General features: G+C 49.8%; 1 protein-coding gene across 1 annotated transcript in view; it reads left to right on the plus strand.

Annotated features, from left to right (window-relative positions):
- The window catches only part of PLCG1 (phospholipase C gamma 1), a 1,097,362-nt gene that overhangs the window by 556,824 nt on the left and 516,209 nt on the right, over window positions 1-24,329 (plus strand). Inside the window, exon 10 of the mRNA XM_069652272.1 lies at window positions 3,777-3,895. Within this exon, the coding sequence (XP_069508373.1) occupies window positions 3,777-3,895 (119 nt within the window). The remainder of the gene's footprint in view (window positions 1-3,776; window positions 3,896-24,329) is intronic.

The following is a 24,329-nucleotide window of genomic DNA, read 5'->3' on the forward strand; positions in this document are numbered from 1 at the left end:
TTTTGCCCCATTACTCTGACCCGGGGGTTTAGAAGAGACCTTCTGCTCACTTCCCTGTGTATCAACCCCTCTAAGGGGGTGTCTAGTAGATGGCCTCTTCTAAATCCATCTCCTCAGCTATGCTACCGTTCCGGTGCTTTTGGAATGTCCCTAACCTGACCTCAGCAGGTTGCGATCTTTGGCTCCGTATCTTTTACCATTATCACTTTGGACAATCAGGGGTATTGAGTATGGTGTGTCCGCCCAAGCGTTGTTAGAATCATACAAAATGTTCCCCATGTGCTTTTTAATTCTTCCTTTCTCTGATACGAGATCTCGCGACCTCGAAGGAGAGACTCGCTGTGAATGCGACTCGCTTTACTTTGTGGGAACGCTCCTCTAATCGAGGCGTCTCTTAAGATATGTTATTGTGCGATGCTGGTAGAACAGGGGGCAAGCCTGTCTCTTGCAGTGGGATACTTCGCTCATGGACCCGGCTCACACTTTCACTGCTATACAGCCCTTGTCTTTCTGCGCAGCCCCACATGCGTGCTTTCAGTTTTGAAACTACTAGATTGAGGAGCAGTCCTGACCCGGCTCTCATCCGTTCTGTGTATTCTGGCGCGTACTAGTCTATTGCTTTATCAACTTTGTACACATCAACAGTGTTAGAGAGAATTCTCAGAAATGTGCCAATTCCCTCTACTTTAGAGACCCCCAGCAACTATGCTGGATTTTGTGGACTTGATTTTTTTAACCTGGAGAGTGAGATCCTTTTTCCCACTCTCTCATGTATTTTAATGTGATTTTTTTTGTACTCTGTGTTTCTTTTGGTTGTGGAGTCTGACAAACTCCATAGGCATCATCTTTTACATTGTGTCACACAGCACCTTTAGTGCAGTGACACGGGGAAGTCTCTTAAGATTTCCCAAGGTTCAAAAACCTTCTCTGGGATAAACTACTGTTTCCCAGAGCAGTAAAGTTAAATTGACTTTACTTACATTTGTAACTTTCTAGACCCACCACACACTATCTTACAGTAGGGTGCTGGAGGGGTTACCTAGTATCCCCTTTGTCTAGCTTCTCTAGAAACATTTATTATGTTACCCTTTCCTCACTGAATGGCTGGTGGCAGTAGTTTCGTTTTTACTACCGTGGTGTGCATTTATCGCGGGCTGCATTTGCAGCTGCAGTAAAGCGCCCAAGGGTGCCATTTTTGTCAAAAAGGCGCCCGTCTTCTTTTTTCGCCATTTCTTTGTGGAAAGATCCTTCTTGAGATTTGCTCTGCGCGCCAAACCAGGTTTGGTCCCTTTGTTCGTTTTGCCTTTGGCGGGATTCACGAGTGAAGTCCGCCTCTGACTCCAGGGTGTCTGGGGTAGGCAGGAAGTGAGGGAGGTGCCCGAAACTCCCTGTGCTTATTCTCCTAGGAGACCCAAATGCACTCTGTGATAATTGGCTAGCTGACTGTCCAGCAAGGACAGCTACCCTGCTGGGTGAGTGACAACTAGGCTGGAATGAAAGGGAGAGAACTGTATAAAAGGCGAGTCTTTTGGCTTGGAAGGCAGAGTCGACCACTGGACGAAGGAACCGAAGAAGAACTTGCACCTGCTGCAACTCCTGGACCGTTGGTTTGCCCGGTGAAGCCCTGCTGCATTGCCGAAATGCCAAGTTCGCATTGACAGAGAATCCCCTGCAAGGACGACTTCTCCCCTTGAGTTGGTGGGACCAATCAACTCCAAAGTAAGCCACCTGGACATCGGAGCTGGTTGAATTTCCACAGAGTTGCTGCTGGAAACCGTAGAGCCGGGGAGAGAAACACCAGTTTGTGTGCGTTGCTTTTAAGTTGGCAGGGAGCTCCATGAAGATCATCCGGATTCCCAGGAAGCAGGATTGACTGAGCCTGTGTCAAGGAGTTCCCCCCTTCTCACCTGAATCCGTTCTTTACCGGTGTTCTTGGAGGCCGCCTTCTTTCGGATGGATCGGGGTTTGAAGAAAGCGGCCCGTGTCTCTGCCGAATCCAGAATGCGTTCAGTTTTCCAGGAGGTCGAATCCAGGAATCCAGGAGGCAAGGTAAGTTTGCTATAACTAGAATCCAGGAGGAAGAAGGAGAGGGACGGGGGGGGTTCGAGGAAGGGCTAGCGGAGTGGAAAGGAGAAGAACCGCGAGCTACGGAGCACATGTCTGGTCGCTAATCGCTATAGCATTGAGACGCACGGAGCTGCGGAAGGCGTGGTCTAGAAATAGAGAAGGGTTACGTCCAACGCATGGAGCGAGAAGGGAATGCGTTGGACGGCCATATTGGAGGTATTAGTTTGTTTAAGTCCGTTGTGACAAGGACCATGAGGCCCAAAAGGGGCGCACCCTGCAATTCATGACAGCCTGAGCCCCTCAACAGAGTGTGGGACCCCAGAAGCAATGAAAGTCCATCTCGACAGCCAGGAAACGCAGTGTTGCTATTTGTGGTAGACGCGAGGAGCTGAAACACTGAACAGACACTGAAAGTGTAGTTTGCTGGTTGCGAATTTTAAAGGTACTGTACAAAGTCTGAGAGAACTTACCTCTTGCTGTAGAGTTGCTTGCATCTTCTACTACTCACAAGTCTAACAGTTTGTGGCCCTACATTGATTCATCTTTTTCTTCAAAGACTTCTGAAACATTGTGCAAAGACTTTTCTACCCATCTTGAAAGAAGTACTTCAGCCCATATAGACGCCTGCCTATTGACTTTGGCTTAGCCTGTTTTAACTGAATGACTCTTATTGGGGGATCTGAAAGTAATATTTCTGCTTAAGAAATATTTGTGGTATCTTGTTTGCTATAATATTTCCCTTTTTACTTGCTGTTAACTAATTCTAAATGCCAACAGTAATACATTAATGTCAACAGCACCCTAGCAATTGAACTCACCTGAGGGTGTAGGTTTCTGTTGTATGCCATCCCAAACGGGTATTTACTGATTCTGAACTAAGAAGTTGTGTAATTCTAAAGTATATATGTGTGTGGTGTTTTAGAGTGCTCCCTTCTGAAGAAGGCTTATATTAACTGACTGGTAATAAATTAAAAATTGTTTTATCAGGAAAACCTGTGTGTAAGTGTCTGATTGAATACTTGTCACTGTGAACCTCTGTGTAACTCCTCCCCTACAGCTCACATTGCCCCTCTTGAGATAAGCCTGGCTACTCGTCCACACTACCAACCTGTGTAGTACAGACTAATACCAAAGGTTGGGTTACTACTGCCAGGAGGTCAGGGTTGTTGTAGTGCACCCTAAGGGTACTGCATACAATCTTGCCTAACAAACACACTACTATTAACCTTACAGTCTTCATGTTTATAAACTATCTCTGCTAATAGAGAGTGTACTTATCTGCTGGAAGAGCAGCAAAAGGAGGGAAGGACTCAGGCAGGATGTGACGTGCAGGGGAAGAAGGAGCCCAGATTGGTTAAGACTGAAGAAAGAGGGAAACTAGTCAAGACAGGGGACTTTTGGGGATGGGAAGTTACATCTCTTGAAGTGTTATATTTTATTAAATACAGTTGTAAAAACAAAATAATATAGACGTTTTGAAGAGCTGCTCAAGGATGGCAATAAAGAAGTTAATCATAATGCTTGCCACCGGTCTTGACATAGAATGTGTATATTAACAGCTGTGTGCAACATTCATTGAATTGCAGATCCGCATACAATATTTTGACTGCCTTCTTGTGTCGGTGTGTTTGAGTCTTTGCGGTATAACTTTGTGCATTAAATCCCATGCCCTTCGCCAGTCTTTGATTTTTTTCATTATTTTCCTGCAGTTTCTCACCTTCCTGTTTTCTCAAGAGAACAGCATCTGGGATTCTGAGCTCGATGTGGTGATTCCAGACAACCTCAACAATCCCCTGTCGCATTACTGGATCTCGTCCTCCCACAACACGTATGTTTCTCCCTGGTTCCCCTGCCCCTCTGGAAAATAATTGTAACTGGGCTGCCCCTTATAATCATTTTAATTGTATGCATAATTATGTTTTTTTTAATGCTGTGAAGGTTATAAGTAAAGTGGACTTTGCTAAAGACACCATATATCCCACCTAATACCTGCTCCTCTACTTGGATATAAGAAGCAAAATGGAGGGTATCTTAAGGCATCGCTGAACACAAGATATTCAGGAATGAGGGCTATGGAAAAGGTTATTTTTAAACAAGTGACTGCTTCACTAACACCCAACTAAAACATAGTTGTATGTAATGCAAAGCGTTTCTTATCAGACTGCTAATTGGCTGATAGGAAGATGAATTTGCTTTTTAACTTACAATCGTCCTTTATGTTTAGTTATTGACCACAATCACACAGATTGTAACCTTCACTTTAGACGCATGGGGGAAAATAGAGCTGCTTGAACAAGAAAGTACACTTTGATGAATGTTGATACTTAAAGGATTTAAATATCCCCGTTTCATAATGAACCTGTCATAATAGTGAACTAGCAATAAAGAGTCAGTACACAGCTGAGAGGTAAACCAAGTTATTAGAGAAAGACAAACAGCAGTATACAGTAATACAGACTGGCAAGGGCCAGGTGTCGGAGAGCACTTCCGTTGTTTGGTCAGAGCGCATCATATATACCCTGGCAAGTTTCCATGACGTTTGTAGACATTTGGTAATACTAGGAAGCAGACATTTGTGAAGAAACCTGGCGGTTACACAGTACATTGTGTCACAAGATCAGTACGCAACTTTGGCGTAAACACCGGAATATTCCTTATAAGGTGGTATTTGTACACATCTAGGGAAAGGTACGGGCAGCTGGTGTCTAGTGGTCCCGGGGCAGCATTAGGGTGTGGCCAGCTGAGCCAAGGCGGGGTGAGGGCATGCCAGGAGAGCTGTGTGTAGCACGATGTCTCTGGCTAAGCCATGGTGAAGGATCTATTGCTAGGAGGTATAGTATCAGGACATTCCTGCCACATCAATAGTAATCGAGAGGGCGAAGAACATAAAATCCTTAGCTGCCGTACCTGTCCAACAACGTTTCAAATAGTGCAGTGCGTGACAGATGGTAAGGTGATAAGGGCAAAGGGGGAGAAGGACATACAGAAATTAAAAACAAACGTACTAAGTCTGGTGGACCAGGCCAATGCATTCTAGATAACGTAAGTGTCAGACATGGAATGAAAGGGAGGGGGAGGAATGTAACAAGTGCGCCCAGTCCAAGGCACTGGGCTAAGTGTCGAGAGGTTGCCATTCTCAAGGAATGAATAAGGAAGTGCAGGAGTGGTGAGTGGAGTGCAGAGGCCTAGGGGCAAATGCAAGGACTGGTAGGGAAGCCTGAGACCTGTGTGGCTCTGAAGGTGCAACAGTCGACCAGTTAGCAAACAGAGCTGAGTTAGGGAGAGACGGGGAGGAGGGCAGTAGGCAAGAGTAGAGAGGGGGTTAACAAGGGAGAGGGAGAGAGAAGGAGGAAGAGAAGAGGAAGGTCTTGAGGAGTTTCCGGAACTTAAGGTGATCATGCTTAAGACAGAGAGAGGCAGGGAGGCTGTTCCAGAGGGAAGCACCTGCAGAGGAAAGAGATCTACCCCCAAATCTCTGTTTTTAGAATCGGCCCATCCGAAGAGAGTTGGAGGAGGACGAGCGGAGGGCTCTAGAGGTAGAGTATTTAGGGATAGCGAGTTGTAGATAGTGCAGGGCCTTGCCCCACAAAGCCTTGTGGATTATGCAGAGGATCTTGAACTTGATCCTTGCAGCCACGGGGAGCCAGTGGAGGGATTTCCGCACCAGAGAGATGCAGTCCCTCGGCTTGAGGCCAAGGATAAGTCTTGCGGTTCTCTTCTGGATGAGTTGTAGATGTCGGAGAGTGGAAGCAGGAAGATTGAGAAAGAGTATGTTGAAATAGTCTAGTCTAGAAAGAAGCAGGGCTCTGGAGATGGTAAGCCTTTGGGGGAAGGTGAGAAAACGTCAAATACCTCTGAGGAGGTGCAGCCGATAGTGGGATTTTTTTAGAGATATCCGAGATGTGAGAGGAGAAGGAGAGAGTGGAGTCGAAGATGACCCCTAGACTTTTAGCCTCAATAGTGGGTGAGGACGCCATACCAAGGGAGGCCGGCCATAGTGAGCATGGGAAAGTGGGAGCATTGGTCCCAATGAGGACGATCTCTGTCCTGCTGGCTGTTAGGCAAGATTGTATGCAGTACCCTGTGGGAGACTGCACCAGCCTTGTCCGCTTGGCAATGATATGATATAGCATTTATAACGAGCCTATACACAAGTGTTTCAAGGCACGACACAAGTGTTGAATAGGTAACCCAACCTTTGGTGTAAGTCTGTAGGTTGGTAGTGTGGCTGAGCAGCCAGGCTCATCTCTCCTCACCTGCTAGTAACTAGGCACGATCTACTTCCATCTTTGTAGGCCATGTAATTACACCCTTAAGGTGACACAATGTGTAACAAAAGCCTGTGCCATGTATCTCCTGGAACTAAATACTTAAGCATGCATTGTTTGTTTGTTTTGCATAACCTGTAACCAAACTCTTAAGCTTGTTGTACATGTAATCAAATTCTTAAGCTCGCCGACCATGTAACCAATCTCGTATGCCTGCTTATCTTGTAAGCAATCTCTTAAGCCTGCTTTACTTGTAACCATATTCTTAAGCCAATGCGCCCAGATGCCTGAGGGTTAGGCGTGCAATACAAATGTAATAATAAATAAATAAATAATGTGAGCAGTAAGGTTGTTGCACAGAGATTCACAGTGACAAGTATCCAAATAAACACTTAGGCCCTCATTACAAGTCAGGCGTTAAGGGTTTAACGGCGCCGTCTGCGCCGTTAACCCTTAACGCCTGATTCACACTTTAACGCCTGCTTTTTGCAGGCGTTAAAGTCCAAGGCGCTAAGCGACCTTGGTGCTAATTACGGCACCGTAATTTACGGTGCCGTAATTAGCGCCTTCCCCATCCCCATTATGCCCTATGGGGCAAAAATGGGAATGGGGAAGGGCAAACGGTGAATGGGGAATTACCGCCGCACTCACCTTGGAATGGGGCGGTAATTCCGCCATCCACCATGGCGGAATCCGGCATGGAGCATGGTGCTAATAGCACCATTGTCCACCGCCTGACTTGTAATGAGGGCCTTAGACTCAAGGTTTCTTGATTAAAATGATTAATTTATTTAACAGTCAGTTGAATAAGCCTTCTTTAGAAGGGAGCTAAATATATGTAACAAAAAAAATACTTCAAAATACACACTGTTAGTTTCTCTAAATCAGCAAATACCCATTTTGGATGCCACACAGATTCTTCCTACACCCTGAGGTGACTTAAATAACTAGGACACTGTGGACATTAATATTTCACGGGTACATTTAGAGCAATAGTGAGGATAGGGTCAAAAGAAGACGTTGAGGGAATAAAACAATGGTTAACAAATAATCTTAAGCCGGAAAGTACTTGTTGAACCCTGCAATGCAAAGTAAATTAACCCTCTCCTGGGGGGAAAGACAAAGCACAATGTCAGAGATAAGAAGAGTCTTTCAGGGAGCCAGGACAGCCAGTGTTAGTTGAGCAAAAGTCTAGGTGAGCTGAAACACTTCTTTAAGGTAGGTAAAACGTCTTGCACAGTGTTTTAGATGTTTTTGTATAAAAAGGAAATCACTGTAGGGGCCACAAGCTGGGAGGCTTGTGAGGGGCAATACTGCAAGCAACTCAGCAAAGGCAACCAAGACAAGTTTCAACTGAGAACTAGCAAGGCTACATAACACAAGGTAAGCCCCTTTAGTTTTACAGTACCTTTGGTTAGAAGAAATTGGTTCCAGCTGGCTTCTGTTCCTATGTAGGTCTGCAGATCCTGTTGTTCCTGGGCCTCAGTTGTGGGGACAAGAGGGAGGCCATCTGGGGACTCCTGTACTATGAATGGAAGGTCGGTGCAGCAATGGGCAAACTTCAGATCAGCAGCACTTCCCGCTTTCAGCTCCTCATGACTCGCAAATAGCACCACTATGGTTCTCGGATACCACTATGAACTTTCCTTGCATCTCTGGTCCAGCACTTTGTTGAGGTGGCTCAGGCCTGGTCAATGCTGCTTCCTGGGAATCCGGAGGATCTTCCTGGAGCTTGGGTCCGAACTAAAGACACTCACTAGTTTCTGGTGTTCCTCTCCCTGGCACTCGGTTCCTGCAGCAGCAGTGGAAGTACAGCCAGCTCAGAGAGGATTTCCAGATGAGCTTGTCTTGGGGTCGATTGGTCCCACCAACCCAAGGAGAGGAGTCGTCCTTTGCAGGTCTTCTCTAGTCAAGGCAAATTCGGAGCTTCAGCAATGCAGCAGGGCTTCACCGGGCCAACCAAAGGTCCAGGAATCGCAGCAAGCGTCTCTTCCAAGTTCTTCTCCAGATTCCTTCATCCAGTGGTCGACTCTGCCTTCCAAGCAAAAAGCCTCGCCTTTTATGCAGGTTTCTCCTATTTATTCATAGCCTAGCTGTCAATTCCACAGCAGGATGGCTGTCCTCCGAGGACAGCCCTCCAGCCATTCACCTTTGGGTGCATTCCTGTAACCAAGGAGGCTAAGCATAGGGAGTTTCAGGCTTCCTGTCCTGACAGACACGCTTGAGCCAGAGGCGGGCTTCATTCGTGAATCCCGCCAAAAACAAAATGAACAAAGGGACCAAACCTGGTTTGGCATGCAGAGTAAATCTCAAGAAGGACCTTTCCAACAAGAAATGACAAAAAAGAATACCGGGTCCATTTTGACGAAATGGGCACCTATGGGTGCCTTATTGCAGCTGCAATTGCAGCCCGCTATAAAAACACACAATGGTAGGGAAATGTAAACCACTGTCACCAGCCATTAATTGTAGAAAGGGTAACATAAAAATGTTAAATGAGAAACTAGACAAAGGGGACTAAGTAACCCGCCCCCCCTTCCCACCCTATTGTGAGTTGTCTTATGCAATGCACCCTGATACCCACAGGTCTGGTGCACAATACAAATAATAAAAACAAACACACATTGTGAGATAGTGTGTGCTGGGTCTAGAATTTCACTTCACGGATCATGGAAACAGTAGTTTCGCCAAGAGAAGGTATTTAAACCTTTGGGAATTTTAAGAGACTTCCCTGTGTCACTGCACTGAAGGTGCTTTGTGTCACAATGTAAAGATGAAGCATATGGAGTTTGCGTTTCTCTTGACTTAGGAATCTGACAGAGTCCAAAATCACAGAAAAATACATGAGAGAGTGGGGAAAAGGTCTCTCACTCCAGGTTAGAAATTCCAGCAAAAAGAGCTGGGGGTCTCTACGGTAGAAGGGAATGAGCACATTTCTGAGAATTCTCCCTAACACTGGAATTGAGGCAGAGATCGTTCTCAGCACACCAGAACTGAATTGCAGCCAGTCAGTCAGTGATGAGCGTAGAAGAGGAGGCAGAGGGTAGTCTGAAAGAGAGCTTTGTGTCATCTCCATAACACTGAAAGTTGGAGGTGAAGGCAGAGATCATGTGGGCCAGAGGGGCCATTTAGACATTGAAGAACCTGGGGGATAGGTTAGATCCCTGGGGGACACCACAAGTAGAGATTGTGGTAGTGGAGAGAAAAGACCCAAGTTCCACCTGGGAAGGACAGTCCGAGAGAAAGGAGGCAAGCTATGCCAGGGCCTGATCTGTGATCCCCAGGGTGTCATGGAGATGAGATATCAGGATGTTGTGGTTTACTGTGTGGAAAGCGGAGGAGAGGTGAAGAAGAATGAGGACAGAGGGAGAGTTAGAGTCAAGATTTGAGAGCAGGTTTTCACAGGTGTTCAGAGGAGCAGTTTCTGTGCCTCTGGTTGCTCTGAAGCCAGACTGATAGTCATGGAGACCACCAACAGATTCTGTGTGGAGGGTAAACTGAGAGATAGCCAACTTCTCAAGGAGTTTTCCCAGGAAGCTAGTGATAGAGATCGGTTGGTAGTTTGAATGGAAGGGCTGGCAGAAGGTTTTTTGAGCATAGGGTGCACAAGAGAGTGTTTGAGATAAGTGGGGAAAACTCTGCTCATGAAGGAGAGGTTACAGAGGTCTGCCAGGCCTGGAGCGAGAGTGCCAATGTTGTCCTTGATGGTTTTGGAAGGGCAGGGGGCCACCTGTTTGGAAGAGGCTTTCATAGACCGGATTTGCCTCGAGACCTCCTCATGTGTGACTGGGGAGAGGGAGAAGAGAAGAGGGAGAAGGGAGAGGGAGACTGATGGGAGCCTAAGAGATGTTGCAAGAATGGATGCAGAGACAGGAGAAGTCAGAATGTCATGTGTTCTTGCAGTGATGTGAGCAGCCAGGGCCGAGCAAAGGTCCTGTGTGGGTGCAGTAGAGGATGACGCTGCAGTAGGGTTGGCCAGTTCCTTGGAGACTTTGAAAAGTTTGGCTGTGCTGTTAGATGCTGCTGAGATGCAGACTTGAATATGGACTCTCTTTTTGGATCTGATTAGGAGTCGTTATTGCCTTTGAAGAAGGCTACAGGCCAGTTTGTCAGAGAGTACACATGAGGATCTCCATTTCTCCAGCATGGGGTCTGGCATGGATTCACATGCTCATGAATATTCCCCGTCGTCAGGCTGGGAATCCTCGGTAAAGAAAAAACCAGTATCAGTTTCGTTTCTGATCTGTCTTTCGTAGTAATAACCAATCACTGGTCTCTGCGTCATACTGACCACAGCCAATGACTGCCCTCTACCTAAGCACCGCCTCTGGCAGCCATCTTCAGATTTTTACCGCACGTTCATGTGTTGGGATCCTCGTGCTATTGCTCTCGAGCGTTAGTGCTATTTTGTCACGTTTTTTCTCAAAAACTTCGTTTTTTCGGTCAAAAGAGCCTCAAGCTCCACCGACTCTCCATCCGATCAACGGGGACCCGTGTCGGATTCGTCTGCGCCCCTCAAGGGTGAAGATTTAGTCGAGCTACGCTTTTGGAGGACTCCAGAAGCTTCTCAGGCCCGGACATGGCCCAGGAGAAGGGAAGCTCGACGCCCGGAAAGCGGTTCAGGATCTGCCCTGGATGCCAGCTGCAGAACGTCTTTAAGGAGGACGAACACTCCTTTTGTCTCTACTGCTTACATGAGGACAAGACGCACGTGGAGAAGGACTGTGCGTTTTGCGGCAATATGTCGGAGCGGACCATGAAGGACCGCCATCAACGTCTCGCCAACTGGCTGGAAGGGAAGAGCCCGTCAGGCGAGAAGAAGAGGAAGAAATCCGAGCGGTCTTCTAAGACCTTTGAGGACGCCCCGGCGACGGGGGTCCAACACAAGGCCAAGCACCGCGAGTCCGCTGGCACCGGGAGCGCCGAACGGTCGGGCTCTACGGGCGCCAGGCAGGGCGAACCCTCCCCGGCACCTTCAGCCACGAGCCAACGCTCTGGGTCGAGTAAGAGGAAGGGCGAGCACCCGGCGAAGCTCCTGGAGAGGCCCCGGTCGAGCTCGAAGGCCCCATCGGAGGGGGAGCGAGGCAGTGTCCCCCCCCCCTCAAGGATAAGGCAGTGAGCGCACCTAAGGTGGTGAAGGCCTTAATCCATCCGGCCAAGCCCTCTATCGATACTGTCGCGGCGGCCCTGGCTCAGCCTGTGGAGGCTACACCAGTGGTGGCGACCTCGGGGCTCAGAGTCTCCCTGCCACCTCGGAGGGAGTCCTCTTTTGTGCCCATCGATAGGACCCCCGTGAAATCCCCGGCGGGGAAGAAAAAGGGGGGGCAGGGTGTCGTCGTAGATTCGGCCTCAACCTCGGAGGAAGAGCTGATTGAGGTCTTAAGCCACGGCCTTGGCGTGGAAGAAGACCGGCCCGTCGGGATGGATCCCGTCGAGGGTGCCGACGGGGCCCCTGATCGCCCGTCGGATTCCCCTCTGCCAGCGCCGCAAGACAACTCGGCGGCCATTTTGTTGGCTATACAGTCCTTATGTTCAGAGATAAGGACGAGACTACAGTTGCCGACGGAGGAACCTCTCCCGTCGGGGGATCCTGAACCGGGACCTTCTGGTGTCCCCCCGCCCAAGAAAAGAAGGATTCACCCTCCACCTCCTTTTCAGCCGTCGCGCCCCGTCCAGCCCTCCTCCCCGTCCACCCGAGGGGATGATACGGGGACTGACACGGCAGCGACGGGTACGGACGACGAGGTGTACGACGAGGATCTACCGTCGTCACCTCCCACCAGGGCTTCTCCGCCCGACGAGATTGGATCGTTCCACTCCATGATCGCCAGGGCATCCGAGCTTTTCCAACTCTGCCCTGAGGAGAAGAAAAAGGAAGGATTCCTTTATCAACGGCGCGAGGCCAAGAGGAAGACGGTCCTCGCGGTGCCTCTACTGGACGACATTTGGGATGAGGGCCTCGCCCTCCTCAAGAACCCTTCCACGACGCCAGCTAGAAGAGACCGGTACGAGAAGAAGTACCGGGTCCCGGACGCGGCCCCCCTGTGCCTCCGGGCGCAGCCTACCCCGGACTCCGTCGTCTCCGCGGCGGCCAGGAAGAAAGCGGGGGGGGTGCGGCCTCCACATCGACTTCCCCACCAGACGGCGAGGGAAAGAAATTGGATGCTATGGGACGCAGGGTCATCTCGTCTGCAGCGACGACGATTAAAGCGGCCAACGCCTTGGCTATCGTGGCCCGCTACGACAGGGAGCTATGGTACAAACTGGCTCCCCTGCTGGACTTCCTACCGGACGACAAGAGGGCGGATGCCCTGGAGATCCTACAGGAAGGTGAGGTGGCGTCGGACCACGCCATCACTATTGCGACGGACATCGCCGACACTGGGTTTCGCCAGTTGGGCAACGGCGTTTGCCTTAGGCGGCGTGGATGGCTCAAGGCTACAGACTTCCGTCAAGACGTACAGACCAGAGTCCTGGACATGCCGTTCGATGGGAACAACCTGTTTGGGAAAACAGTGGACGATTCCCTTCAGGCCATTAAAGCGGACACTGAGACGGCCCGGGCCCTTGGGGTTCTGCAGCAACGACGGACGCCCTTTCGGAGCAGCGGAGGCAAGGGTGCCTCCAAAGGTTCCGGCGGCGGTTTCTCCACCTACCGTCAAGCGGCCCGCTCGTCGTCTCAGGAGGCCTACAGAGGACGAGGCAAGTCTGGCGGACCCCGCCGTCGTCGCCAAGGAGGTCAAGGCGGCAAAGCCTCGTCGAAACAGGATTGAACCGGCCGTGGGGTCGGGCCCCCACCGAAGCACCCCGGTGGGAGGCCGGCTGGCGAGCTTCGTCAGCGTGTGGGAGTCCATCTCCACCGACCGTTGGGTGCTGGATGCCTTAGCCCGGGGCCACGCGCTCGAGTTTCAAAGAAGGTGCCCGCGCGTCCCCCCCGTGGCCAGGAAAGAGCTTCACGTCCCTCAGCTTCTCCTGGAGGTAAAGGCGATGCTCAGGAAGGGTGCCATCGAACTCGTCCCAAAGAGGCTTCGGGGCTCCGGAGTTTACTCGAGATACTTCCTTGTGAAGAAGAAGACGGGAGGATGGCGCCCCATCCTAGACCTGCGACGTCTGAACAAGTTCATCAAGGCGCAGAAGTTCCGGATGGTCACCCTCCAGCACGTCCTGGGGCAGCTGGAGGAAGGAGACTTCCTGTCGTCGTTGGATTTGGAGGATGCCTACTTCCATATTCCCATCCTAAAGGGGCACCGAAAATTCCTCAGGTTTGTGGTCCAAGGGCGTCACTACCAGTTCAAAGCCCTCCCCTTCGGACTACGGTCGGCACCCAGGGTATTCACCAAGTGCCTTGCACCGGTGGCGGCGCAGCTGCGCCGCGAGGGGATCCACGTCTACCCCTACCTGGACGACTGGCTCATCCGAGCCAAGACGAGGGAGCTCGCTGTGGAGCACACGGCAAGGACCGTCCAACTTCTCACGGACCTGGGATTCTCCGTGAACTATGCCAAGTCCCACCTGGTACCCGCGCAAAACGCACTGTTTCTGGGAGCGAAGCTCGACACAGTGTCCCTTCTGGCCTCCCCGTCGGAGGAAAGGACCAGGTCCATCCTGGGCAAGGTACAGCGGATGTTGGTTTCCGACGCGGCCAAGGTGAGGTCCATCAAGTCCCTCCTCGGAATGATGTCTTCTTGCATCTACCTCATTCCCATGTGCAGGCTCCGGATGCGTCCGTTGTAGGAGTTCCTGGACGCGCGCTGGATCCAAACGACGGGCGGCTTCGAGGAGAGGATCACACTCGACGAGAGTTTCCCCCGAGCGGTCCGGTGGTGGGGCAACCGCGCGCACCTGACGGCGGGCATGAACTTCCAGACCCCAGACCACCAGGAGACAGTGACCACGGGTGCCTCCCTGGAAGGGTGGGGAGCGCACAACGAAAATCTGCACGCGAGAGGCCTTTGGCTCCTGATGGAGAAGTCCCTCCATATCAACGTCCTGGAGCTCCGTGCAGTGTTCTGGGCCCTCAGGTCCTTCCTTCCGTCCCTCAAGGGCAAGGTGGTGAGGATCTTCACCGACAACACCACCACCATGTTTTACATCAGGAAACAGGGCGGAACCAGGTCCCCAGCGCTGTCCAAGGAGGCGCAGGACCTGTGGCATTGGGCCGTCGTCCAAAGGATGTTTCTGGTGCCGTTTCATCTGGCAGGGATAAAAAACACCATCGCCGACTCACTCAGCAGGGAGCTGCGCTCGTGCCACGAGTGGGAACTACGGCAGGATCTAGTGGATCGCCTCTTCCGACGGTGGGGCACACCCCAGATCGACCTGTTCGCGACGGCGACGAACTCCAAGTGCCGGAGGTTCGCCAGCAGGTTTCCCCAGGCGAGGAGCATGGGCGATGCTTTCTCGTTCCCCTGGGAGGGCCTGTTCCTCTACGTGTTCCCTCCTTTGCCACTGCTAATCCGGCTCGTCAACCAGCTCAAGAGGTCACGGTGCAGGATGATCCTCGTCGCACCTGCGTGGCCGAGGCAGATATGGTTCCCGGACCTTCTGGACTTGTCAGCGTCCCCGCCAATCAAGCTGCCGGTGGACGCGGATCTACTCTCCAGGGAAGGAGGCGCCATCCTCCACCACGACCCGAAATCGCTGAACTTGCAGGCCTGGCTCCTGCAGCGCTAGAGTTTGGAGGATACGACCTACCGGCCGACTGCAGAGAGGTTCTTGCAAAGGCCAGGGCGTCCTCGACTCTTAAATGCTACGGACACAAATGGAAGAGGTTCTCTCTCTGGTGCCACGCACAGAAGATTAACCCTCTACGGATTAAGGCTCCCCAGGTACTGCCGTACCTGCTGACGCTGGCCAAAGCTGGACTGGCACACGCGTCCATCAAGATTCATCTTGCTGCGATCTCCCGATACACCAGAACCACGGGCCGGACGTCCTTGTGGTCTCATCGTCTGGTGAAAGAGTTCATGAAGGGACTGTTCAGATCGTTCCCGCCGGTGAAGGCTCCGGCCCCGGCGTGGGAGCTCAACGTGGTGCTGACCAAGCTCATGGGACCTCCGTTCGAGCCTCTGCACTCGGCCCCGTTGAAGTTTCTGTCGTGGAAAACAGCGTTTCTTGTGGCCATCACCTCCGCACGACGGGTGGGAGAGATCCAGGCCCTTTCCTGCAAGGCCCCGTACTTGACTTTTCACGACACGAGGGTAGTGCTCAGGACGCACCCCTCCTTCATGCCCAAGGTACCGTCGGACTTCCATCTCAACGAACCCTTGGTGTTGCCTGTGTTCTTCCCATCGCCTTCGTCGCCGGCTGAGAGGACTTTGCACTCGCTGGATGTGGCTAGAGCGCTGAAGTTCTACGTGGACCGCACGAAGTGTTTTCGGAAGACGTCACAACTCTTTGTGAACTTTGGACCTGTCAATCAGGGGAAGGCTCTCTCGAAGGCTTCCATTTCCAGATGGCTCTCCGGCTGTATCATGTACTGTCATCGGTTGGCAAACCGACCGCTGCCTGGCCGTCCGAGAGCCCATTCCACCAGAGCGATCGCAGCTACCAGGGCGTTCCTTTCTGGTGTGCCCCTGCTGGACATATGCAGGGCTGCTACGTGGAGGTCGACGCACACCTTCACGAAATTCTACTGCGTCGATCGGGATTCCAGGGAGGAGTCCAGGGTCGGCCAAGCAGTGCTGCGCAACCTGTTCGCCTGAGGTGAGCCTGGTGAGGAGGTAAGATGCTTAATGTTGAGTTTGATGTACTGCTTAATGTTGAGCCTTTGCCACCTCCCGTGGTTGTGTATGTGTGTACTGCTATGTATTCTTTATTCATGAGCATGTGAATCCATGCCAGACCCATGCTGGAGAACAACAGTTACAGGTAAGTAACTTGTTCCTTCCGTTCTGCTGCTCTGCACTTGCATTTAAGGGCAGCCAGATCGGAGTTGTACAAGAGTTGCACTTTTTGGCAGGCTTCAGTCGGACCCTCATGACAGCGGCAAGAATGTTGAGTGTATTGGCGATGGAAAGGTGTAGGTTAGTGAGGGCTGTGTCAGGGTGGGAGTCAGCCGCAGGAGTCGAAAGAGGACAGTAGGTGGAGGCAAAGGCAGCCACTGACACTCTTTTCATGGGTCTAAAGACTTTGAAGGTGGTCGGTGGTGCAGGTTGTGCCGGTGCTAAAGGAGAAGGGAGCTTCAGGTGTGAAGAGAGTGATCGGTCCAGGAGAGTGAGGTAGTGAGAGGGATACAGAGAGGGATGTCTGAGGAGATGAGAGCATCCAAGGTATGGTTAAGTGTGTTAACCATGTAATGATGTTTTGTAGTATCTCATAACGTATCTGTCTTGCTAGAAACAAGAAGACCGGTCTATAGGCGACCATTCTGAGACGCTCTCCTCTTTTTCATGACTAACCATTTCGAGTAACCCTGTGATTTGCAGGGTGAATGTGTTATAGTCTCAAGCTGTGGTTGGATGTGTAATAGTTTGTGGTACTATTTAAAATTGTATTCGAAATGTATGTAATGGCCTTCGTCTTCCATACATATATTTTGTGAGTTATATTAGTTATTGAGATGAGGCCTCTTTAAACTAGACCTTGGAAATCACCAGTAACCAATAACATATTGAAAGGGAGAAAAAAGAAAAATCGGTCATCAGTGTTGAAATGTATATGTGGTGGTGAGGTTTCTTCATGGCCTTAAAATTACAGATGGTTTTGCTGATTAAATAATTTACAATGATTTTTAGATGTTTAATGAACTGATTTCCTATCCATGTAGCAACAACTCTGGCTCATAGTAGAATAAATGATGCAAACAATGTCATTCAAGCACAATTTGTGAGAGAAAGTATAGCAAGTCAAAAATATGCAGCTTCTAGCAAGGGTACTGGCGTTGTTTTCTTCTTTAAAGTAGTTATTGCTCGAAGTCTCTTCAGTTATATACATGAGGCTGGGAGTGGAACACACCCTCCAATCATCTCGTCTCCTCGCGATCGGTGGAGGCCCTCCTCACTGCTGTTTCGTGGCCACACTAAAAGAGATGTGGATTGAGGTATCTGGCAGACTCTCGGTGAGCCCAAACTGGATTCTCTTCAAATCAGTCAAATACGACTTTGTGAGCTCTCACCCAGAGCCCATGAAGGGAAAGTGACAAAATGCCAAATCCCCACTGTGAATCACAAACAAGAAAACCCACAAAGACAACGGCTATGTTACAGGTCTAAATTTCTGCCTTTATCTCCTCGCAGTCTGACCTTCATTGCACGTACGCTACAGGGAATTGGCATTGTACCCTAGCATCAGGCCACCTGGTCTCCGGCCCAGCAGCATCTCTGATACTCCAAGGGTTACCTGCGTGTGTGGAAGTCTTCTTTTTCATCACTGGAACTGTGAATGCCAAACAAAGAGGCTATGCTGCTGTTGAAGTGTGACCTTTAAAACCATTGACACATCTTTTACTGTTTCGCACACCTGTAAAGGCAGACCTATTGACATTACCCACTAGCATTGAACCCTATGGAAGATTGTTATTCTCTTTAGAATAAACTTATTTTCAGGATCTTTCTAACCCTAAGCTGGTCACCCTTGGTGTCTGGTGAGTCCGGTTAACTCTGAACACTGTAGGAACACACAATAAAAATGCTATTGAACGTTGGCCCAACAGATAGAGTCTATCGGCCACTTTTGCTCTCTCAAAATAGGCAAATAATCCCCAAAAATAAAAATACAGTGTCAAAATACTGCCTAAAATGGAAAACCTTGGACCCGAGTTCACAAACTTAGCTCTATTGATATATTTGGACTAGTGGTGCACATAGTACTAAACGAAGAAACTACTATTATTACTGTCTGATTGGAAGAAGTAAACCTGTAAAATTACACACAAAAAATCGTTTTTCCAGTTAAAACTTATTTTTACTCACTTATAAAATACTCGCACTGGGAATTGGACTAACATTTTTACTCCCTAAAAATCATTTTACTCCCAACTTTAAAAAATAGGGATCAAAATACTCCAATTTACAAATCTTATCCAACCACTGATAAAACTATTTTACAGTTACTTCCATGTAAGCACTGTCACGTAAACGGCTCCCCTCTGCCAAATATTTGTCATTTGCACACAGCCGAGTGCAAAAGTGATGAGCAAAAGGTGGCGTACACGTGTGTACGATGCCGTGTGTCCTGCACTTTTGCACTCCACCGGGCAAAATGAGTAAACACGCATGCCACGCCGCATTTACTTTTAATTGTGAGCGGCGCTGACAATTGTACGTTGCCGACAGGCTCGCATGTCGGGAAGAGTTTAATTTTCATTGTGAACACAGAAGCAGTGTTGACAATTACAAATACACTCTGCCCAAATCCTGCTTTACTTCCTTCTTTCGTGGAGCCTCTCGGTCTCAAACCTTTAACAGGAACTCTTTGGGAGGGTCTCCTCTGGTGTCTCTTAGGATTGGATGCTGCATTTTCTGCACTCTTCAGGTAGAACATAGACTTGCCTATCCTTACTCCATAACCGTGTCTATGCCAATTGAATTTTTCCCAATATTTCTTACGCAGAACTCTTACTATCCAAACTCCTTGAAAAAGACTTTGGAAGGTACTCACCTGAAAACTGACATTTTTGCTGGGCCCAAGAGACTGAAATTCGGTCTCCTACCTATGTATAAATAGCTATGTATTTTCAAATCATTGCATTACACTTCTGCCTACTGAAATGTACTGAGTTTGTATTTGTATTTATTATGTTTATATAGCACTTTACACCAAAGCGCTTTATATTATTATCATGTTTCTCCCGACCTGTTAGGCCACTTACCTGGGGGACGGCGAGACGCTGCCGGTCTTGGCGGGTCTATACGAGGTTTCGGCTAGTCGGGAGAGGAGCCTCCCGACGTCCGAAACCTCAGATTGTTTTCGGCGCGCGCATACGCTGCAATACGCGGAGGCCGGCGGCTTGCGTGTCAAGCCTAGTTTTCGCTCCTGGCAAGGGCGGCTGCACATGCGCGGTCGAGCCTGCGCTTCAGGCCTCGGCTTCATGCCGAGGGCCGTAAATAGCGGCTGAGTCAGAGAACGAATCGCGTCTTAACGCGGTTCTTTCCTGACCACCCCTAGCAGCGCCAGCATCCTGTTTCTGCTTTCTTCACCTCCTTCTGCCCTTCCCTGCTGGTTCCCTGGTTCCTGCTCTGCCTGCCTTACCTATTTCCAGACTTCTCCAGCCGGTTCTCTAGCCCTAGTCTTCCTTGGTTCCCTTGGGGGGCCCCTCCTGTGCTGACTGCCCTGGAATCAGCCAGCCTATAGCCACTTTGGTTGGTTCTGACCTTTTGCCTCGCCAATCGGATTCCCTCTCCTGTTCCCCTTGGTTTCTCAAGTTTGCTTGCTCCTCCATATCTCCAGACTCCTGAACACCACGCTTCTGGTTCTCCCTTCGCTCTTCTCGATGTGGTGTACAGACTCTGCAACATCCTCCTGTGCATCCCCCACTCCTTTCGTCTGTAGCATCACCATCTCTCCCGGTGCAGTAACTTCATCTGACCCACAGGGGAAGTCTTGTAACGTCTGGAGGTGTATCCTCCCCAGTTCGGACGCCTTCAAGGAATCCTGCCTCCACATGTGCAGCCCGATCCCGGGACACACACCTTAACAGATTAAGACGCCTACCTATCTGTACTGATCCAGGGTTGGATGACATGGAGGATTTAAGGAGTGAGATCAGAGCCTTACGTGCCGAGATGTCGGCACTTCATCAGGAGAATTTGGCATTAAGACAGATGGTGGCTCAAGGGGCCAGTGCTAATATTTCGCCTGAGACAGTGATGGCACAGACCAGCCCTGTGAAATTTGACGGAGATCCCAGACGAGTGGCTGAATTTTGCAATCATTGCCGAATCCATTTCTTGTGTCGTCCAACCCATTTCAATCAGGATAAGGCCAAGATTGGATATATTTTGGGCAATCTGGTTGGCAATGCGTTGGCCTGGGCTACGCCCCTTGTGGTAGCCAAGAGTCCAATATTGGAGGATTTTGTAGCCTTTTAAAAGGCCTTTTTGGAAGTTTTCCAGTCACCAAACCTAGCAGCTACAGCTCAGAACCAACTAATGGACTTAAAGCAAGGCTCCAGTGACATTATTGCTTATCAGTCCTTTTCGCCAGTTGGCCACGGATTCCCAATGGCCGGAAGTAACCCAGAAGACACTCTTTCGTAGGGGACTAAGGGAGGAATACAAGGACGAGTTGTTACACACACCAGAACCAGAGACCTTGCAGACTCTTCAAGAACAAGTCCTACGTATCGACCATAGATTGACTGAGAGACGGAACAAGAGGCGTAGATCTGAAAAGACGCTTTCAAGAGTCCTGCCAGAAATCCCTAAAATCTCAAGCTCTCAAGAACCAGAATCTGAACCCATGCAATTGGGAGCCCTAAGAGGTCCCCTGTAAGACGCTGAAAGGAGAAGGAGAGATCTCAGGTTGTGCCTGTACTGTGGGGCCGCCGGGCATTACCTCTCTACGTGCCCTCAACAACCTCTCCGTAAGTCGGAAAACTAAACGGCCTGTCGTACGTAGGGAAGGCAACGACGGGCCCCTCTTCCTTAATTTCAGTCCTTCCGGATGATCACCGGGAAAAACCACCAATGCAGCCAGTGGTACTCATGGCCTTAATAATCAAGGTTACGTGGGCAAGAAACGAACCTGTAGAGGTCCTTGGTCTGTTGGATTGTGGAGCTTCCGGTAACTATATTGATGCTGACTTTGTAGCCAAAAACGGGATCGCTTTGCTGGAGAAGAGATGTGCTTCCGTGGTGGAAGTTATTGATGGCACTCCTCTGTCTTCTGGACCGGTTCATCAGCATACAGGAACATTACAACTACAAATAGAGGAGCATCAGGAACTGATCTCTTTTGATGTCATCAAGACACCTTCGTACCCAATTATCCTGGGCTTACCTTGGTTGTTGCATCACAATCCTAACATCAATTGGGAGACCAGGACTCTAGAGTTTTGTTCAGCCCGTTGCAAACAAGAATGCTTAGGCACCTAGCATCCGGCAATGAAGACCACGACCTCAACCTAGACCGATGTTTGTAGTAGAACAAGTCTTTACTCGGACTCTATAATACCGTCTGAATACATTGAATTCCAGGAGGTTTTTTCTGACCCAAAGGATATCCCGTTGCCTCTGCACAGAAGCTTTGATTGTTCCATAGATCTTCTTCCAGACACTACTATACCACATGGCAAGGTCTAATCCCTAACAGCACAAGAAAAGGAGGTACTACAGGAATATCTACAGGATTGCCTACAAAAGGGATACATCGTACCCTCCACCTCTCCTGCGGGATTTCCTTTATTCTTTGTTAAGAAGAAGGAGGGCACCCTTCGGCCATGCATCGATTATCGTCAATTAAATGATATCACAAAGAAAGACCGGTATCCACTCCCCTTGATACGAACCATTATGGAGTCACTACATGAAGCCCGGGTGTTCACCAAGCTAGACCTCCGAGGAGCTTATCACCTAGTGCGCATAAGATCTGGTGATGAGTGGAAGACCGCAATTAAGACTCCAATGGGGCATTACGAGTACTGCGTGATGCCCTTTGGCTTGTGCAACGCTCCTTCAGTTTTTCAACGTCTTATGGATCACATATTTGCTGATTTAATCAGAGTATCAGTTTGGGTTTACTTGGATGATATCCTTGTGTATTCCAAGGACCGCAAGGAACACATAGTTCAAGTTAGAGGTTCTAAAGAGGTTACAGCAGAATCACTTATACGTCAAGCCAGAAAAGTGCCATTTCCATCAAGATCAAGTGGAGTTCCTGGGACATGTCATCAGTGCTACAGGTATACATATGGATCATGCTAAAGTCCGTGCTATTCTGGAGTGGAAGCCTCCCAGAGATCGGCGATCGCTTCAGCGCTTCCTTGGATTCGTACATTTTTATCGTCGATTCATACCATCATTTTCCAGATGGGCAGCTCCTCTTTCTAACTTGACCAGTGTTAAGAGGGCCTTTGAATGGGGACCGGAGGCCGCTGCTTCCTTTCTGCGATTAAAAGAAGCCTTCAGCACCTCCCCCCATTCTTCAACACCCACGGGAGGACAGACCCTTTATTGTGGAAGCTGATGCGTCGGACTACGCTGTGGGGGCTGGATTGTCACAACTTGATCCAGATTTGGAGACTGAATTTCCCCTAGCATACTATTCCCGCAAACTCACCGCCAGTGAACGGAACTATCCTATAATCGAGAAGGAGCTCCTAGCCATAAAGACTGCTTTCGAAGAATGGCACCACCATCTATTAGGAGGGCGTTTCCCAGTGGAAGTGCGCACGGACCACCGAAACCTACAGTTTCTACGTTCCTTACAATGTAGAACATCACGCCAGTGTCATGATCTCTGCTTCCAAAAGGTCAGGGTTTTCCCAACTCCCTTGGAAGCAGATCCATAACCCAGGTTCCGAGTGCCAACCAGTCCCAATTGGGACCTTTTGGACCCAGTCCTGGCGCCAGTGGCACCAGGCTCATAAATATGCCCAGTCCCAGCGCTGGAAGCGCCGGGCTCATAATGCTTGGGTGGACTTACCTGCAGCAGACCATGCTGCTTACTTGCCTGCCAGTTGAGCCTCTGATCCTCTTCTGTTTGGAACTACTTTTCCTGTTGGGTGGGGCAGGAGCCACTCCCTAGGTTCAGAACACTGGAACTCTTCTGGAAAGCAGGAACTCTTTTCTTACCTAGGCGTGGCTGTGGAAGGAGACACCTAAGCACTACAGGAGGCTATTTAAACCACACCCGATGGATGAATCTTGCTTTGCGTTATTCTGCATCCTCTGCAGCAGAACGCTCATCGTGTCTTCTGCATCTGATCCTGGGCCTAAGGAAAAAGGCTTACCATCCTGAATCCAGTCTTCAGCAACACCTATAAAGACAAGAAAGAACAGGTTAGCATTACGGTCTTCAGTGACAGCGCTTCACTTACCTGGTCCATCGGCTGTCACCAACGCCTCGCGCTGCATTCCGGCATCTGAAAGACAAAGGCTTACCTACTCTTCGTGCGCTCCGGAGGTCTTCGCACTGCATTCCGGCATCTGAAAGACAAAAGCTTACCAACTCTTCGCACGCTCCGGAGGCCTTCGGCGCTGCATCCCGCATCTGAAAGACAAAACAAGGTGCGTTTAAAGACATTGGGGAACTTTAATACTCACGTGCCATTACTCCTTTCCACATCTAACCCAGTGGGTATTCCGGCACCCTGCAGCCGCTCCGAACTTGTACCTGCAAAATAAAAAGACAGTTAGAGCGCATCGTGAAGCAGGAAACAAGCGCTTACTTACGTGCTTCCAGGCGCTTCTATTCATCACACGGGCTCCATCTTCAACTCACTTCAGCCCGTCATCCGCCATCGCCGGAACCCTGCAAAACAAGAGACATCATTACTAAAGACTTTTAAAGACATTAGAATTACTCGAAACTTACCGTTCGTGCAGTAAACGACGGACAGCAGTCCTCTGAAGTCAAGAGGCCTGCTCCCCTTATCCAGTGAAGAAACTGGTTACAGCACCTTGCCCCGAGGCAGATGGAGAGCACGGCGATCACTTACCTAAGACATCTTACCCTTCGAGTCAGACATACAGTGCACAGAGGTCCAGCCCATAGATCCAGCCGTGTGTTACACATCACCTTTGAAGATACGGTATACGCCCAGTCAAGACCGGCGCCTCTACGGGAATCAGGTGAGCGTTACAGCCAGGCTCGGTGGGCCTTCTTCTTTTCACAGTTCGATTTCCATATCACTTACATATCCAACAATAAGAATGTCAAAGCCGATGCTTTATCTCGCTCTCTGGAAGACGATATTGCGCAGGAAAACAAGGGAGAACCAGTGCTAGCCCCGAAACATTTTCTCCTAGCCCTAGTACCCTACTTACAGAGAGTAGCCCAGGAGACGACAGTGGACCCTAAACGTACCACCGTATTGAAGATTCCACAAATAAG

The sequence above is a fragment of the Ambystoma mexicanum genome, chromosome 3p (assembly GCF_040938575.1).
Source record: "Ambystoma mexicanum isolate Mex_15411 chromosome 3p, UKY_AmexF1_1, whole genome shotgun sequence".
NCBI lineage: Eukaryota > Metazoa > Chordata > Amphibia > Caudata > Ambystomatidae > Ambystoma > Ambystoma mexicanum.